The 18,676-nt window shown below is 40.4% G+C and overlaps 2 protein-coding genes across 7 annotated transcripts in view; one reads left to right on the top strand and one right to left on the bottom strand.

Moving 5' to 3' along the window:
- LOC131226048 (probable ATP-dependent DNA helicase CHR12) overlaps positions 1–11,023 on the top strand; it is a 52,418-nt gene extending 41,395 nt beyond the window's left edge. For all 6 annotated transcript variants that reach the window (XM_058221711.1, XM_058221710.1, XM_058221709.1 and 3 more), the window contains 4 exons: positions 3,696–3,903; positions 4,244–4,397; positions 8,795–9,397; positions 10,010–11,023. In XM_058221711.1, coding sequence (XP_058077694.1) covers positions 3,696–3,903; positions 4,244–4,397; positions 8,795–9,397; positions 10,010–10,746 — 1,702 coding nt within the window. In that variant the 3' untranslated portion in view covers positions 10,747–11,023. The remainder of the gene's footprint in view (positions 1–3,695; positions 3,904–4,243; positions 4,398–8,794; positions 9,398–10,009) is intronic.
- Positions 11,024–14,958: 3,935 nt separating this feature from the next.
- LOC131226047 (putative pentatricopeptide repeat-containing protein At3g47840) lies at positions 14,959–18,244 on the bottom strand. The gene has a single exon (XM_058221708.1). It carries the CDS (start codon positions 17,990–17,992, stop codon positions 15,833–15,835), a length of 2,160 nt encoding a protein of 719 aa, XP_058077691.1. The 5' UTR covers positions 17,993–18,244; the 3' UTR covers positions 14,959–15,832.
- Between the last annotated feature and the right edge of the window lie 432 nt (positions 18,245–18,676).

The following is an 18,676-nucleotide window of genomic DNA, read 5'->3' as shown; positions in this document are numbered from 1 at the left end:
GGGTTTTTTTTAAAAAGAAATCTTTATTGAGAGCTTTTTTTTGTAAAAAGACTTTTGAGACTATTTAAGGCCTGGATGTCCAGCCCCAGCCTTATGGCAAGCATATGAAATAAAAATAAAAATCTCTCTTTTCTTACTTTGTGATGAAGTAAAAAAATCCTGTGAATGGGTGGATTGATTTGGTGTGAAGCCAAGGAGTGAATCCAAACTATCTTTCTCCTCATTTTCTTCCATCAAATGTAATCTCTCTCTTTTCTCTCTCTTTTTCATCCTTTCTAGCTCTCTCTTCTTCCTTCACCAACAATAGACAATTCCCATTCCTATCTTTGTTTTTCTTTCTTCCGAACCTTATACCGGCGACCTAACCCATCCCATAATATCTTGTTTACACCCTCCCTCTAACCGTACAACCGTAATTCATACTCGACAGTACCCCACTGTCCGTATGACCGTATGGACTCACTTGTACAACTATCCATACGGTCAACATTCCCAATCCCATTCGCCTTTTGCTTCCCCATTGAAACCCTAATCCTAAATCCTCAAATCCCTAACCCTAAATCCCCAAACCTTATTTCCCCAAATTTGAAAACCTAAACTTATTTCCCCAATTTCCTAACTCTTGAATTGCGCCAAATCTGCCCATCGAACCTGAACCGGTGTTTGAAGTATCGGCATCATTACAAGTTTCATTGTTCGAGGATACAGAAATAATATCGATATCGTCGATAATATTACCAATAACTGGAAATGCAGGGAAACATGGGAAAATGGTGAAAATTTTCAGTGAAACTTCAAGAGATGCTAAAATACACAAATTTGCATACTTAGGAATTAAAAAAAAATGCAAAAGGAATGCATATAAAATACGTTTCCATTTAATGGGGGGCTTAAAAGCATGTGTTGTTATAAGAAATTAGTCCAACCATCCCATCAATCCCATTTATCCATCCAACCATCCTACCTTCCATGCAAACATCCATCAGTATTTCAGAATATCGACAACACGATATTTCGTTGAGAAATCATCGACAATTGAAAAGGAAACAAAAGTATGTAGTCTTGATATCGCCCATAAAAAAAAAATTTGAAATGGATTTTTTTAATAGATAAATTTTTGGCGACATCGATACATTGGCGATATTATTGAAATATCACTAATACACTAGTGATACAAGCTACACCTAGAATTTACATGGTAAAAAATATTGGCGATCGTTGGAGACGTCGATATATTGGTAATACAAGCGACGCTTGGTACTTACACTTGAAAATATTGGTGATACATTGGCGATACTTAGTTATACATCGCCGATAGTTGGAATTTTTTATATTACCGGTATCGCTACCAGTGTTATCGGTATCGCTGAGCTAGAGATAGAGATAATATCGGGGATACTTCAAACAATGACTTGAACTATGCCTATGCTAAGTGTGAGAGTTCCAATCTCTCATGGGACCTAAGGTTTTCATGTTTACATGATTCATGCTTGTATGGGATTGTGATTTTAATATAAGTCTGAATTTGATTGCTTCTTTGGTACTCTTTTTGTCTTGGTAGGGTAGCATGTTATGCTATTTGATTTACCTCGATTAATCTGTTAATAATCCCCACATCCAAATAGTTAAATCACATGTCCTGCATCATTTGTTTATTAATGGCTTTGATTTTGTGATTATTGTTTTCCTTTTGGTGTTGTACCAGTGATTTAGATATCGATAGTATCGGCCAAATACTATCGGTATTGCACAACCGCACGGGTGTAATAAGGGTATAGATGTATTTTTACTTTTTGCCTTTTGAATGTATTGGTTGTCTTCATACTTGTCTTGTATGATTTATAAATGATATGAATGCATTTTGGATATAACTGCATCACTTCTTATGTCAGACAATGTATAGTTTAGGACCCTATATAGAGGAAACTCATTACGTGTACTTGTTTTTTGTGGTCTTTTGAGTTCTAAGTGTGTAAGAATGTCTTTATTAACATCCCCTGAAGTTTCATTAAAAATTTCAATCAATTTCCCAATGTTTCCCAAAAACAGCAATACATTCCGTGATACATGCGATATTTCCGATGCGATACTGATATGTTTCCGTATCCCAAGGGTGCATTACATGCATTGATACCTGTATTTAAATCATTGGTCACAACAAGTAGTTCCAAAGGTAAGTTCAAGGTCAGCCATCTGATAAGCTCATTGATTCCATTGAATGCACATAGAATATACAATATAATGCAAAAAAGAAATAGAAAGTATTCAATAATTTTGGTGGAGGGAATCCCAAAACCAGAAGCAGCTTCAGAGTCACTCTGGTTTTTTGATATTAGGTAGAAAGAAATTAAAAGCCCTAGGAAGGATTAAGAATGTCCCTTAGACTTTCAAATTCTTCCGTCGCTCAGTCCATTTGTGCATTTTTTGGGGATAAAATGACCACTATGAAGTTTTTGGGAAATATCGAAAGGATCTTGCAATCAACAGGTGAAAGCAAATTGAGGAGTCCAATTTTCAGCTTCCAAGACAGGAAACGCCCAAACCTCTTTGCTGGGGCGAGGATTAGGTGTTACCTGGGTAACAGCTTAATGGGTGTTACCCTTACCGTTGGGCCCACCTTGATGATATATTGTATATCCACACCGTCCATCCGTTTTTCCAGCTCATTTTAGGATACAGTCCCAAACATTAAACATCCAAATCTCAGGTGGACCACACCACAAGAAACAGTGATGATTGAACGCTGACCATTAAAAACTTCCCAAGGCCCACTGTAAGAAGATCCGTAATGTTTATTTGCCATCCAACCCGTTGATAAGGTCAAACAAAACTGGATGGAGGGGAAATAAAAAGATTAGCTTGATACAAAACTTTTGTGGCCTACAAAAAGCTTTTAATGGTCATTCACCACTTCTTCCAGTGGTGTGGTCCACCGGAGATTTGCACCTGCTTAAGTTTTGGTATAATGTCCTTACATGAGATGCAAAAACAAATGGACAACATGAATATGAAACGAATTCAACAAGGTGGGCCCCACATGGTAAGGGTAACACCCACTAAGCTGTAACTCGGGTAACAGCTAATCCGCTTCCCTTTTCTGAAGTTGAATGGAAATCGACAAATTCTTTGAGAAATCAAGAAGTATCAGATAGTGGCAACCTCTCCTAAAACTGATAATTCCAGACCTCCTGGATGTATGGCCTTATGACATCAGCATTAGGGCTGTAGAATGTTGTAGGATATGTTACTCAAGCATCAGTCCACATATTGGAGTCATCTGATCCCCAAATCTAAGGTCATAGGGGTAGCACTCTGAATGTTAATATTCTAGTACTTTTTTGTTAAAACATTTATTGGCAACTGATGATTGTTTTTGTGTGTGTGTGTTTTTAACTGCTTTAATATTTATTTATAATTTTCAATTATGTTTTATGCAAAGTGTCCTGATACTGTGTAATCATACCCAATATGGATACCATTTCCATATCCATGTTGTGTCATATCGGACAAGGGTACTCTGGAATTTGAATGATGTAAGTACCGCAGGTTGTAGGTCTTGTATTGCCCTACATCTCTTTTAATTTGACCTTTGTCATCATCATTTTGATTAACTAATTTTATCTTTCAAGATTCATTTTTGACATTACCTCATGAAAATGAAGTGCATCTCAAATAGATTGTTCCCTTCTGTGCAGGTACCGTATTCGACGTAGACTTCTATTAACCGGCACACCTATACAGAATAGTTTGCAGGAGTTGTGGGCCTTGCTTAATTTTCTTCTACCTAGCATTTTTAATTCGGTGCAGAACTTTGAGGAGTGGTTTAATGCACCTTTTGCAGATCGTTGTGATGTTTCTCTTACAGATGAGGAGGAACTACTAATTATTCGTCGTTTGCATCATGTGAGTTCTGACACCTACTTTATCATTTTCTTCCATTCATTCCTTGAAATTTTATTTTGACACTTTTAAGGTGCATTGTTGGATGTGCAATTAATTTTATTATGATAATTATGTTGCAAAGGAGTGAAATTTTAAAGTGGCTTCAGTCCCACTAAGAGCAAATAATGAGTCACAAACTGACTGCATTCATTTTGAGTTGGGACATGGAAAAAATTGCAATGACATCAAGAGGACTAATATCTCAAATTTGGAAACAGTCATCATTCGGTTGCAACTTATTATACTCTTAAGTCAATGTCACAAACAAACACCACCTTTAATATGTTGCTTGGGTTGTCAGGTTATAAGGCCATTTATACTTAGGAGGAAGAAGGATGAGGTGGAGAAGTTCCTTCCTGGGAAAATCCAAGTCGTGCTAAAATGTGATATGTCAGCTTGGCAGAAAGTATATTATCAGCAGGTCACAGACTTGGGAAGAGTCGGGCTGGACTCCGGTATGCTTCTGTTTTTCTCTTTGTCCAATAATCTATGTTTGGAATTTGTTGTTCAAAAGAAGAAAAAAAATTTGCCATTTGTCTTTAGAGCCACTCTCGTAAGTGTGTCCACAGATGTTTCTCGTTTTCCAATTGGGTTATCTTGTTTCAGTACAAAGTAATGCAAGTTTTTTTTTTTTTTTAATAATTATTTGGTTTATTGTCTGAATAGTTTTTCCCCCTACTTGAGGCCTCCATTCCATCTCCCATGTGGATTTAAGCTTCCATGACTTGGTTTGAATTAGCTACACCATAAAGTTCTTTAGATAAATACTCTGGCCCTTGTGTACTTAGAGGAATGAAAGGACATCCAAACTTTTTCTCTATGGATTTAGATAGTGTGATTTTGGCCCATGGACTGAGCACTGACACCTTCAGTTTATTATTTACGGAGTCTTGTTCCATCACAATCGTGTGGATTAGAGTGTACACGAGTTGAGTTAGCTTGGTCAGCTCGCTCGACTCGACTCGGAAAAGCTTGACTTGCCTCGCCTCGAAACTGGATTCGGACCGAGTCAAGCTGGTTTTTGGAGCTCAAAAAATTTCGAGCTGAGTTCGAGCTTGCCGGAGCTCAACTCGACTCGGCTCAAACCCCAGCTCGAATTTACTCGGATCGAATCAGCTTGGTGACTTGGTCATTTTGATCTTGATGCCGCTTGCTGAGTGTTTGATGAAATGCCTCAACGAAGTGTTGTTTCTTGTACTGCTGCATATCAGGGTATTCTCGAAATAGGTATTCAAGGGGAAGATTGAAGAAATAAATCCCCACACACAAAAAAAAAAAAAAAACTTTTGTAGGACTGCTCTCATATTGATCTTGATACTGGTCGCCAAGTGTTTATGGAAATGCCTGCAAAGCACTCTTATTGATTTGCATTCAAAGTATGGTAGATTGAAGATGCAATCTATGTATTTGAGAAAATGTTACATAGGCTCAAACCATGCTCGAGCTGGCCTGAGCTGTTGACCGGACCAAGCTGAGCTGGCCAGTCGTGTTTGAGCTAGGGTTAGCTGCTGGCCGAGCCAATCCGAGCCAAGCTGTGCCAAGCTCGACTCGGTTCAACTTGTGTACAGCTCTAGTCTGGATGCTCTTTCTTTTTTCTAAAATATAAGAGAGCGCAGTGCCCCGTTTACAGCTAGAATAACAGTAGGCTCATTAATGCTCCACTCCCTCTGAGCTAAAAAAGTTCTTAGCTCAGATGACAAGGGACTAATCTCCCTATAATAATCATATGCAGCCTTGGAATAATTCCTCGTCATTAGCCCATTTTGGTGCAATCCAATTCTTCTTTACAATTTTGATTTTGAGGTGCCTAAAATGATCTTGAATGATTCTAAGAATGTCTCCACACCAGCACTGAAGACATAGTTAAGCAGACAACTTGAACCAGACCTGAGAAAGCCGCCATAGATCTGCCTTGGGGATGCTGGAGAATTCCAGCCTTTCCTTTTTCTTTTAACCATGTGGCCATGGATCTAAACTCCCACTCTCTTTCACCTTGCAATGCTTCTGTTTAGGCAGAATAATATCTGTTCACTTGCTGATTAGTTGAACCATTGAGACCTCTTTAAATTTCTTGTGATTAGTGGTCCGTAGTAGAAGATTACTTCCAACCCTCCCTACAATGACATGTTCTGGCCTTTCTTTCCCTTTGAAAATGCGTCTGTTTCTTTTGAGCCAAACCTCTCAACAAATTGCTACTACATACTGCATGAAGAATTCTGATTTGAATGGCGACCCTGAACTTTTACAAGTTTGGAATGCAAAGATTTGGATACCTAGTAATGATGGGGATCAGGCTTGGTGGATCCTCAAAACCTCAGATTCTTAGCATATGGGTAGAATAGGGATTGTTAGAAGTCAAAACTGTCGTGTTAAAATATTTTGAATGATACTATTCATGAACCCGGCCTTTTCACAGAAGTATTGTGTTTAAACGTTTCGCATGATACTATTCATGGACCCGGCCTTTTCACAGAAGTCATAAGCATCGTATTAAAACATTTCGCATGATACTATTCATGAACCTGACCTTTTAACATAATGCTTAAATTCTAAATTACTTGCACAAGTTAAGTACTCCATTTTTCTTAACTATCCAAATATCATAGAAGACATGTTGAAGGTAATTTTGAAAAAATGAGAAGAATTAAGGGGAACCGGTTTTTGTATGTCTAATGCTCATGGATCCGAAGAGCAAGAAAGGCGTGATGATGATGATGATGATGATAAGAAAGAAAAAAACAAAAGAGATGATGATGATCAAGAATGAAAGAAAGAAAAAACAAAAGAGATCGAGAATGAGAGAGAAAAAACAAAAGATAAGGAAACAGATCCATGCCATGTGATGATCAAATGTTAATAGGAGAAAAGTAATTGCAATGATGGTTAACATAATTGAAGGAACAATTTGCAAGGGAGGAGGTTGTGGCCCTCATATAAGGTTGGTGAGCTATAAGGACTTGCAGATGATGCCAATTGACTGTTGGAATGAACAAATAGAGATCTGGATCTAACCCACCTGGTTCTAGGAAAACATGCGTTAAGGTCTACTAAGGCGTGTTGAGACAACAACCTCCCTCCCTCCCTCCCTCCCTCCCTTGTGCCTCAACCTTGACCTCTCTTGACGCTCTCATCACTATAAGAATAGGGCCAACCAAAGGCCAGTAAACAAAGCCTGAGAGTGAACACAACTATAGGCTTCCCCCAGTTGACGCTCTCATCAATATAAGAATAGGGCCCACCAAAGGCCAATACATTTAGAACAAAGCCTCAAGGCGAACATCACTTCCCCAATTTCCTAACAGAGCCTGCTTCGGGCAGCCTCTAAATTTCTCATTAGCTATTGCCCAGTTGATAATCATATGTCGGATCCTCCTATGGGTTCCTTCCACCAATGAGATCTTCGTCTCAAAGATTCTAGCATTCCTTTCATTCCACACACCACAAGATCCCAAAGAGGCACATCTTCTACAAGATTCCTTTCCGATCTTTAAACGGCATCCCAAGCCATTCCACCACCATGCATCCTATTGAGATGTTAAATGTTCAATCCGCCCCAAATAGGGAGAGAAAGGAGCCCCAAACCTCCCTGTTGGATGAACAATGGAAAAACAAAGATTGAGCAACTCTTCATCCTTCCTACACATAATCCACATATTTGGGAATGCCATTGTCCTCTTCTCTAGATTATCTAGGTTTAGGATCTTGTTCGCTGTAGCCACCCATGCAAAGGCTTTAACCCAGGGCTTCGCCTATCGATAGCACTAAGAAGTATGATTTTACTGAGAATTCATCATTTGCTGACCACCTCCATAATTTCCTATCTTCCACAGACTGGTCTGCATGCACTTCTATCAGCTTGTGTAGAAGACTAGTATAATGGTCTGATTCCTCGTCCTATAAATCTATACTCAAGTCTAATATCCCAAACCACCTATTCCTCTACCTCTACATATTACTCCTGAAACTTCACCTCCTTATCTATGATTGACAAACTTAAAACAAGCAGTTTCCCAGATCTTGCTCTCCAGGAGGTCATAAGGACAACCCACAATCAGTTTTGAGATGCCCAGATTTGAGTGGAAGGGGTGTCTTTTGTGTCATCACATGGGCTAAATTATTTTCCAGGAAATTAGAGCCGTGGCTGCGGGGCTAAACATTTCCTTTGCTTTGGCAGCCGTAGGTGCTGATCCCTTGGCTATTTAGCAAGGCACGGGCGTTGTGCCATTTCCTTTGTTTTGGGAACTGTAATTCTCCCTTAATTATAATAATATATCCTGTTACCTTCTTAAAAAGAAGGTTTCCATTGATGCATAAAATGCTTGTTTGGAATATACTTTTTGGTGCCTGTCCTGAATCTGTTATTTGGTGCGTTTGGGTGGGTGTATGTGTTCTCACCAACTCACATGGTATTGTTTGATCATGGATGCAGTTTTCTCATTTTGAACAATTAAGATCCGTCCTCATATTTCTAATTAATGGTTCGGGATCCCTAATTTTCAATTTTTGGAAAAAAGAAGAAAAAAATCAGTTGGTACTGATTGCTTCCATTCTTGATTCTAGAAGGCTCATAAAATCAAATTTAATGCTGGTTGATAGAAACAGCCTCTATGTTATGAGGGAGTCTTCATGGTTCTTCATTTCCTACAAAGCTTGTATGTTGTGCAAACTGCATTTTCTTTCCATCTTTTCATAGTTAATTCTCATTTTCCTCTCCATCCTTCAAATATCCATTGCTCTTGTTTCGATTGATTACATTTATTATTGGTGTTATTCTTACTTTCCGAACTGTATTTACGCTCGTTTCCAATACTCATGTTAGTAGCATTGCTTTAGCTAATGCGGTTATATGCAGGAACTGGAAAGTCCAAGAGTCTCCAGAACTTGTCAATGCAACTTAGAAAGTGTTGCAATCATCCATACCTGTTTGTGGGTGAATATAACATATGGCGTAAGGAGGAGATCATCAGATCATCAGGAAAGTTTGAGCTACTCGATCGCTTACTCCCAAAGCTGCAAAGATCTGGTCACCGAGTTTTGCTGTTCTCCCAGATGACTCGCCTCATCGATATTCTAGAAATCTATCTACAGTTGCATGATTTCAAGTATCTTAGGTTGGATGGCTCCACTAAGACAGAGGAACGAGGGACTTTACTCAAGCAATTCAATGCGCCGGACTCCCCCTACTTCATGTTTCTTTTGAGCACTCGAGCTGGCGGCCTTGGTCTTAATTTACAAACTGCGGATACTGTGATAATCTTTGACAGCGATTGGAACCCCCAAATGGACCAGCAGGCAGAGGACCGTGCCCATCGCATTGGACAAAAGAAGGAAGTTCGTGTTTTTGTGTTGGTTAGCGTGGGGTCGATTGAAGAGGAAATATTGGAGCGCGCAAAGCAGAAGATGGGCATCGATGCCAAGGTCATCCAGGCGGGGCTTTTCAATACAACTTCCACAGGTTTGTTGTTGTCCAGGAGGGCGATTTCACCAGCAAAACTCATATTTTTGAAAGTCTCTTTTAGAAAATAAAAAAGGAAAGAAGTGTCCATGTCCTTGTCTGATCATGGTTGTGATCACCCAGCTGCTGTCCTGATGGAAGAATCATAGGGTCATTGTGCATCAGGACATGTAGAATCTCCTGACGTACCCGGTTGATCCAGTAGGGTACACGGTTCAACTATCCAGGCAGTTGATCTGATGGGCCTCGCCATGGAAGAAGTGATCCCCAAAAGATATTCTAGGTTGAAACATCTGATCTCTTGCCCAATTCCTTGACCATTGTTACATTTTTTCTGAACTGTATACTTTTAGGCCACAGATTGAAGGGTTGGGATCTCACAAGCTGAGAGTATTCGGAGCATCCCCCCACCAGTGTCGCCCATTAGATCAATGGTCTGGATCACCGGTATGTAGCGCCCGCTTTTATGCTTTAGGAGCATCAAGACACTGCACATCCTGATGCATCAGGACCCTGTAGTTCCCCAACTTGATAACCTGAGGATCATCTTCTGTAGTTAACTAGTGATAAACTCAGTAGTCAAATGAAAAGTTGGTTGATTGGTTTCTGCAGCTCAGGACAGGAGAGAGATGTTGCAGGCGATCATGCGCAGAGGAACGAACTCGCTCGGGACAGATGTGCCAAGTGAGAGAGAAATAAACCGCCTTGCGGCCCGGACAGAGGATGAATACTGGCTGTTTGAGAAGATGGACGAAGAGAGGCGGCAGAGGGAGAACTACAGATCAAGGCTGATGGAAGAACACGAGGTGCCCGATTGGGCGTATTCTGTCCCTGACAAGGGAGAGAAAAACAAAGGGAAGAACTCAGATCACTGGGCCAATCACACCACGGGGAAGAGGCGCCGGAAGGAAGTGGTCTATGCCGATCTACTAAGTGACGTACAGTGGATGAAGGCTGTGGAAGAGGGAGAAGATTTGTCAAAGATCACCGCTAAAAGCAAGCGGAGAGAACACTTTCCTGAGGCCGTCGAATCAACGAGTGAGAACGTGGAACAGCAAAGAATGCCCGAGTTGAAGAATGAGCTTGAATTGAAGAATGAAAATGAGTCCGTTGCAAGTGAGGACTTTGGTGAGGTGTTCTTGGGACGAACTCCAGAAAGGCACCAGTCCAGGCCATCACAGTCCATTGATGGACCAGCAGGAGGTGTTGAGGTCCGTAGTTGGCATGGCGACCTCCTGACATGGAAGACCCACAAGAGGAAGAGATCGTCGAGCCATGTGGGACATGCAAGTTCATCGTCTGATTTAAGAGGACACTCTTCTAGCAGGGGAAACGGTGGATGGGCTTGAGCGGGACCCTTCAGACAATGCTAGCCCCAAAAAGCATGGGACACATGCATGCTGTCCGCCCATTGTTGTAACCATAGTTACTGATATCTTGTCTAAGCTACTACTTAGGGATCCTGATCATCGATCCCGCAATTCTGTGGACCTTAAGATGGCGTATTTCCTAATTTTGGCCGCTGATGTGATTCAATTATTAAGTTACAAATCTGCCATCGTTCATGCTAACTTGCAATTTGTGAAGCAAATAAGATAAAAAGACAGCTCAAGTCTATTCTTTTGAGAGGTAGCGTTCTGTTGATTGATTGAATTGGTTGTGTGGCTATTGGAATCATCTCCAACACCCTTGATTTCCCTTCAAGCTGCATTGTGTTCCCCATTTTCATGGTATGAAGATGGTAGATGATCATTTCCAACTGGTTGGACAATGAATTACTTTCCACCTTCTCATGTGTCTAACATCCAACTTGTCCGATAAAATGACCCTACCTAATGCAGAAATCAACCTGATCCACTGATCAGGTGGCTCATACCATACAAAACAATGGATAAGCATTGATGTAACTAAAAATTATAGGTATGGCCCACCTGATGAATCTAATGCCCATCACTGTAACTATTCCTACTAAATTGCATTCCAAACACTTAGTTCTGCTAATTTTTAGGCCTCTAGACTAAAGAGCCTTCATCCAAATCTACAATTTAGCATTTTCTCCCTCTCTAATCTTGTCAACCAGTTGTTGGGTACCCGGTGGACTCGACTTGATTTTAATGGGTCCGGGTCCCATTTAAAAAATGGGTCTAGTCAGGTTCAGGTTGGGTTCAATTAGTTTTTAATAGTTAAATGACACATTATGCTTGCAAAAGAAATGAGGTTTTCTAAGCCACACACATGTAAGAGAGACCATGTACATATGCCATAAACATGTCAAAGTGGCACATGTGGGTGCAATCTAATATGCCATTGGCTGGGAAAGGTGGAAGATGACATGAACCTGGAGCATCAGAGCTTTTAAATGGAACTGAGCACATGGACTGGGCAAAGAATATCAGCTATGGGTCAAGCAAATGAAGATGCAACAAGGGAGAAGCTAGAGCAGAAACAAGTAACAGAGCACCAGTGTGAGCAAAAGTGCAAAACCCTGAATATCACAAACAAGGAAAGGAACCCATCACTTATATATATATATATATATATATATATATATATATATATATATATATATATATATATATATAGAGAGAGAGAGAGAGAGAGAGAGAGAGAGAGAGAGAGAGAGGAACCCATCACTTAATATATATATATATATATATATATATATAGAGAGAGAGAGAGAGAGAGAGAGAGAGAGAGAGAGAGAGAGAGAGAGAGAGAGCAATCTGTAAAGGCGAAAAGGAAAATTTCTGCTAAAAGAGAAGTGTTAGAACCACATATTTCTCATTGGAGAAATGGTCTGATAGGAAAATGATGTCTTCCTTTTCTGAAAGAGAGACTCAAGTTAATGTAAAAGATGAAAGAATTGAGTTTTATGTTATCTAGCTCGTAAATGAGTTTCTCCTCTTCTACTTCATGGTGGTGGATGACCTCATACATGTCTATCTTGAATTAAGGAAGCCTGTGTGGAAGTAGCCATTGGTAAACCCCTGGCACAAGTTGTGAAAATCCATTCCCCGTCGGGAACTCTTTGGCAGAGATTTGAATGTGAATGTCTCTCAGACAGTTGCTTTTCGTGCAGTACAATCATCATATCCAAGATAATTGCACTGATACTCATCCAAGCATGACAATTGAGCTGGACATTGGTCTCTGTTTGAATGATTCCGAAGAACCAGCCTATATGGAAATTGGATGCATGCACCATGATGGGTCTCAAAGAATCCTAACAGGGTAAAAGAGAAGAAGCTTGAAACAGACGATGAAGCAAAGAGGCGCATGGTCGGAAACAATGGCATTTGGCTGGAGATGGAAAACACCGTGACAACCCAAACTCAGTAAACCACCCAGACCCTGAAAACCTGCCCATCATCAATCAAGATGCCAGAAAACCATCCACCATGCTCCTCTCAGTTTCATGAACTTCAAACAGCCCTATAAAAATTCAGTAGACTCCGAGTCTGGAGAAGACAACATACAAGTAGCAGCCGATGGGAAGGATATCATGGTGTATGTAGGTTACAGCAGTGGCTAAATCAAGAGTCAAACCAAAGAGGAAACAATTCCCCCAGCCCTCTCAATCATCATCCCCAAAGGGGATCTTTTGGAAGTACCGTGAGATAATAATCAAGAATCTGCAACCATTGGTGATCATCAAACCAGATTTTTACTTGCCAGATCTCAACACCACTTTCGTTTTTGCTCCCACTACTATGGAGATGGTCGATCAAGATGAAGGAACAGCACAATAAAGGACAGGCTGGATCGAGTGGAGCGAGTCCAAAGAAAACATGGCACAGATCTTCCAAAAAAAAAAAAAAGAAGGAAAGAAATCTGGAAGCAACTGATGCGAGAAGCCTGGAGAGTCTATTCAGACGAGCAAGCCAGAGCAAAGAAGGTACTCTGATAATATCTTCTTTTATTAATGAAGATCATTGCCTGGAATTGCCAAGGGGTTCTCTGAAGCCTCTCATGAGAGCTTTAAATGATATATTAAAAGATTTAGAGAAAAAAAAAAAACCCAGACATTTTAGATCTTGCAGAAATATGAATGAGCACAATCCCACTGATTAAACATCACAAAAGCTCTCAACTCAAAGGCTGTGGATCACTGGTTCATTCTGGCAACTGGTTTTTCTGGAGGAATTTGGTTGGCTCTTTAATTTCAATCAATACATAAAAATAGAGAAAACAAACAATACAAACCAAAGAATTCACGCTATAGTAATTGAGAATCCAAACAATCCTTTTTAATTTCAATCAATACATAAAACTAGAGACAACAAACAATACAAACCAATGAATTCATGCTATATAGTAATTGAGAATCCAAGCAATCCACGACTTTTATCAATCATATACTGTAGTCCTCAATACTGCTGTTGCCAATGTGTATGGGAGGAACTTCGACATCTGGCATCTTTCCTCCGATTGGCTGAAGACTATTATTGTAGACTTCAATGTGATTGTGTACAAGTGGGAAAAATATCCAAATGATGACAAGGGCAACTGAAATATGATAAACTTCCAAAGTATCATAGATGATTGTGGTTTAATGGATGATATCGAGTTTGAGGGAAAGCCCTTTACATGGGATAATTGTCGTCTTAGTAGAGCAAACATAAGAGCCAGACCTGATAGATGTTTAGTTAATCACCAATGGTGCTCCGTATTCCCAAAAGCACATCTTATACATCTCCTGCGTACGGTGCCAGATCGATTTCTGACCAAGGCCATTCCAATTTGAGGTGTTTTGGATGGATCACCTAGATTTTTCAACCTTAATTCAAGATAATCGGAAGTGCAATTGCAGAGATCCTGCATACAATATTAGAGGAGTAAGATCAGCCCTAATGTCATGGAATAAAGAGAAGTTTGGCCAGATCAAAAAGAAACTCCAAGACTTTGAACACTGATTAAATGATCTTCAAACCGGAGCACAAAGGAATCATATTAACAACCAGATTGAAGAAAGATGAATCATGACTGAATATCACCTCCTTCGATACCAAGAGATTAAATGGTTTAAACAATCCTGATGTCATTGGGCTGAAATCGGGGGACAGCAACACAATTCTTTCACTTATCAACAATTTCTAGGAATAAAACAGAATCATTTACCTTTAAGATCCAACATTACCAAACTAACAAGAAACTCTGATGAAATTCAAAACAAAATGATCAATCACTTTAAAAACATCTATGGGAATTTGTCTCAGGAAGATATTGATAAAACTGTAGCTTAACTAACATAATTGAAAATGCATCATGGAAGAAGAAAACACGGCCCTAACAAAATGGGTCTGAGAAGAAGAAATACACGAAGTTTTAAAAAACATCAGACCTTTGAAGACGATGGTTTCCAGACTTCTCTTTTACCCCAAAGGAATTGGAGCATAATTGGTGGGGAATTGCTAGATGGTAAAAGCTTCTTCTCCTTCTTCTTCTTCTTCTTCTTCTCTTTTTTTTTTTTTTTTTTGAGAAGGAACACATGCTTAAAGAACTGAACCAAACAAACATTGTATTGATCCCGAAAAAGGAGGTAACCCAGTGGAGATATCAGATCATCGACCAATCAGCTTATGTCATGTGGGATATAAAATCATATCAAAAATTCTAACAAACAGAATGAAACCAATCCTGGAAAAAATCATCGCCTCATACCATGCAGCCTTCGTTCCATCTGAGAAATTTTCACGCAATTGAAAAGGAAATCTGGCCGATCTAGTCCCCCTTTTTGGAAGATTGAGTTGGAAAATGCCTACAACCAAATTGAATGGAAATTCTTAAGAGAGGTCTTATACAAATTGCCATTCCATGAAAACTGGATTTGGGAATGCATGATCACTGGCAATGTCCTTTGGATAGCAAGCAAGTCCAATAGGAAGTTTGTGCGCTTCAGGGCCTTAGCTTGTCACATAAGTCTGAATTTCATCCTTCTGCATGTGGGAAAAAGTACAAATATCTCCATATATCATGTGTTCGATAATGAGACCTCGTCTTCAGACTTGTAGCCTTTCCATGACATAAAAGCTACCAATACATTTTTTCAAGTCAGCAACAAAAATCTTTATCGGCATCACTGGAAATGTTCTTTGGATTAGTAAGCACATCCAAAGGAAGTTTATGGGCTCATATGAATTTGAATTTCATATTTCCGGATGAGAGAAAGAACTATAAATATCTTCATATCCTAATTAGTACCATGTCTTCAGAATTGTAGCCTTCCATGGCATGTAAGCTAATGATACGTTTTCCTCAAAGCAAGTTCACCACCTACTGTAGACACACTGTTCACTAAGATTTCTCTTTTTTCTTTTTAATGTTTTTCACCCACAGAACCTAAGGTTTCCGATGCATACAAGTATTTTGTTGGAATGTTGATACATAACCAATGGAATGAGTACTGAGTAATTGGTTGAGTATACATTGTCTGCCTTAATCGCCAAGATCATATAATAGAGAAGTCAAATCAGGGACATAACCAGCCATCCTCGCTCTCGAAGCTACTAAATCCAACATCGTATATATTTCGTTGCCCTGTGGATGCGATCTATCGCCGGACACAAAAGCAGTAACACTATCCTTGACCTTGATCCAAGACCAACCAGGCTCCTTCTTCACCCCCTTTGATTTCATCAGCTTCCTCACATCAGCTGCATCTCTCCACCTCCCCCTAGCAGCGTATATATTTGACAGGGTGATGTGGGTGCCAGCGCAATTCGGCTCCAATTTCAGAATGTGTTCTGCCATGCGTTTTCCACAGTCCACGTTACCATGAACTCTACACGCTCTTAGCAGTGTTGACCAAACAACATCGTCAGGCTTAAATGGCATGCTCATGATCATGAGTTCCGCATCAGTTAGCCGCCCGGCTCGGCCAAGGAGATCAACCATGCAGCCGTAGTGCTCTTTCCCAGGATTGATACGGTGTTGTTTGCTCATCAATTCAAAATAGTGGAAACCAAGATCGACAAGACCGGCATGGCTACAAGCGGTAAGAACACCGATGAATGTCACGTAATCTGGTCTCAAACCGACCGTGGGCATTTTCTCAAATAGATTGATGGCTTCATTGCTATTCCCATGCTCTGCATAACCATTTATCATAGCTGTCCACGACACTATATCTACAGTAATCATAGTATAAAAAATTCGCTTAGCTTCTTCTATACTCCCACATTTAGAGTACATGGTGATCAAAGAACTCTTTACCATCGCATCATGTTCGAGTCCAATCAAAAGGATGTGAGCATGGATTTGCTTCCCTTGGTCGAGAATTGCCATATAGGCACAAACACTAAGCAAGCTCGCAAGAGTGAATTCATTTGGTTTTGGCCCTTCCCTCCTCATCTGTGAGAGAAGCTTGAAAGCTTCTTCACCATGCCCTTCTTGGGAATATCCAGCAATTATCGCACTCCATGAAACAAGGTCCTTTTTCACCATATCATGAAACACCATTGAAGCAGATGTTATGCATCCGCATTTTGCATACATGGTCATGATAGCATTGGCAACCGACATCGAACACATGAACCCAAGACAGAGAACATGGGCATGTAACTGCTTGCCCCACTCGATTTTTGCAAGGCCAGCACAACCAGAGACAACTGCAGCGAAAGTGAATTCGTTGGGACTAACGCCTGAATCTCGCATCTGAAGAAACGCTTGAATTGCGTTCTCCTCGCAGCCCATCTGGACATATGATGCGATGACTGTCGTCCACGAGACAACATCTTGAATCGACATCCTTCTAAACAAAAGCAACCCGTAATCTAACTTCCCGCACTTGTTATACATAGTAGCGAGAGTGTTTGCAACAAATGAACTTGAATCAAAGCCTAACTTCATTGTTCGTGCATGAATTTCCTTTCCACGATTCAAATCACTGAGATCAGCGCAAGCCTTGGATGCAATTGCGAATGTATATGAATCACATTCGACACCCGACACCCACATTCTAGAGAAGTAATCAAGTGCCTCCTTGTTGCAACTGGCACGAACAAGCGCTGTTATCATAGCGGTCCAAGAGACGACATTTCTCATTGGCATCTCATCAAAGATTCTACGAGCCATCAAAATGTTGTTGCCAGCCTTTGCATACATGTCCAAGATGGCGCTTCCAACAAAAACAGAATTCACGAAGCCCGTTTTCACAGAGTACCCATGCATTGATTCCCCATGCTTCAATTCAGAAATGGACCCGCAAGCCTTGAGAGCAAGACTAAGACTGAATTGGTCCACTCGAATCACTTCATCGGTCCACATACGCGAGAATAAAACCAATGCTTCGAAACCATCGGACGCTTTAACATAACCCCCGATCATTGACGTCCACGTGATTTCGTCTCTTATAGGAATTTCCTCAAACAGGTGGCGGGCATCATTCAAATGCCCAGTATTAATTAGCTCTTTGATAAGGCTGTTAGCTTCAAAAGGATCTGGGTTAGCACCCAACTGGATTTTCTCAGTCAGATACCTACTTCTCTTCAAAAGATCCTTGTAGTTGGTGGAAGCGGCCTCTGATCCGGTAAATAACATCCTAATACATGGCCTAACTGATAAAACCATGTTCGTGTTGATCGAGCTGATTCTCATGTACTTAAAAAAAAATCACATTGCTTTCATCTCTAGAGAGAGAGGCCTGATTCAATGGCCGCTGCAAACTGAATTCTCCTAAGATTTCCGTTGAGATCCACCCCGTCCATCAGGCAGGCCACCGTGTGTTTGGATGGGGGCCCACAAAGCATGCTGATCCACAACTCAGGTGGGCTCCACCTAGGAAAACTGTTAAGAAAGTTCCAGCATTAAAATATTTCAAATTGTTTGTGGGTCCACCGCGGCGTGTGTACGCCGTCCAATCGAAATTCGATTGCGTACTGAGTAACTAAATACGTTTTTATCGTACCGAGTAAACTTTGTTGGGCCCACCGTGAATGTATGTAGTTTATCCACGCCGTCCATCTGTTTTTTCAGCTCATATTAGGGGTTGAGCCTAAATTTGAAGTATATCCAGATCTCAAGTGGACCACACCATAGGAAAAAGTGGGAATAATGATTTGTACCGTTGAAACCTTCGTACGGCCCACAGTCGGCCTACAGTGATGTTTATTTGTCATCCAACGTGTTCATCGGATCACACGGACATGGAAGAAGGGAAAACACAAATACCGCCTTGATTCAAAACTTCGGTGGCCCTCGAAAGAAATTTTAATGGTAGACGTTCAATTCACAACAATAGATATGTAAAAAGTGGGTCCGATTAAGCCTATTCCTAATCCT

This window comes from Magnolia sinica, chromosome 14 (assembly GCF_029962835.1).
Source record: "Magnolia sinica isolate HGM2019 chromosome 14, MsV1, whole genome shotgun sequence".
In the NCBI taxonomy this organism is placed as follows: Eukaryota; Viridiplantae; Streptophyta; class Magnoliopsida; order Magnoliales; family Magnoliaceae; genus Magnolia; species Magnolia sinica.
This window is presented reverse-complemented; position numbering and strand designations above follow the sequence as displayed.

Coding starts and splice junctions, on each gene's coding strand:
- LOC131226047 (XM_058221708.1), bottom strand. CDS start 17,992: ATGAGAATCAGCTCGATCAACACGAACATGGTTTTATCAGTTAGGCCA.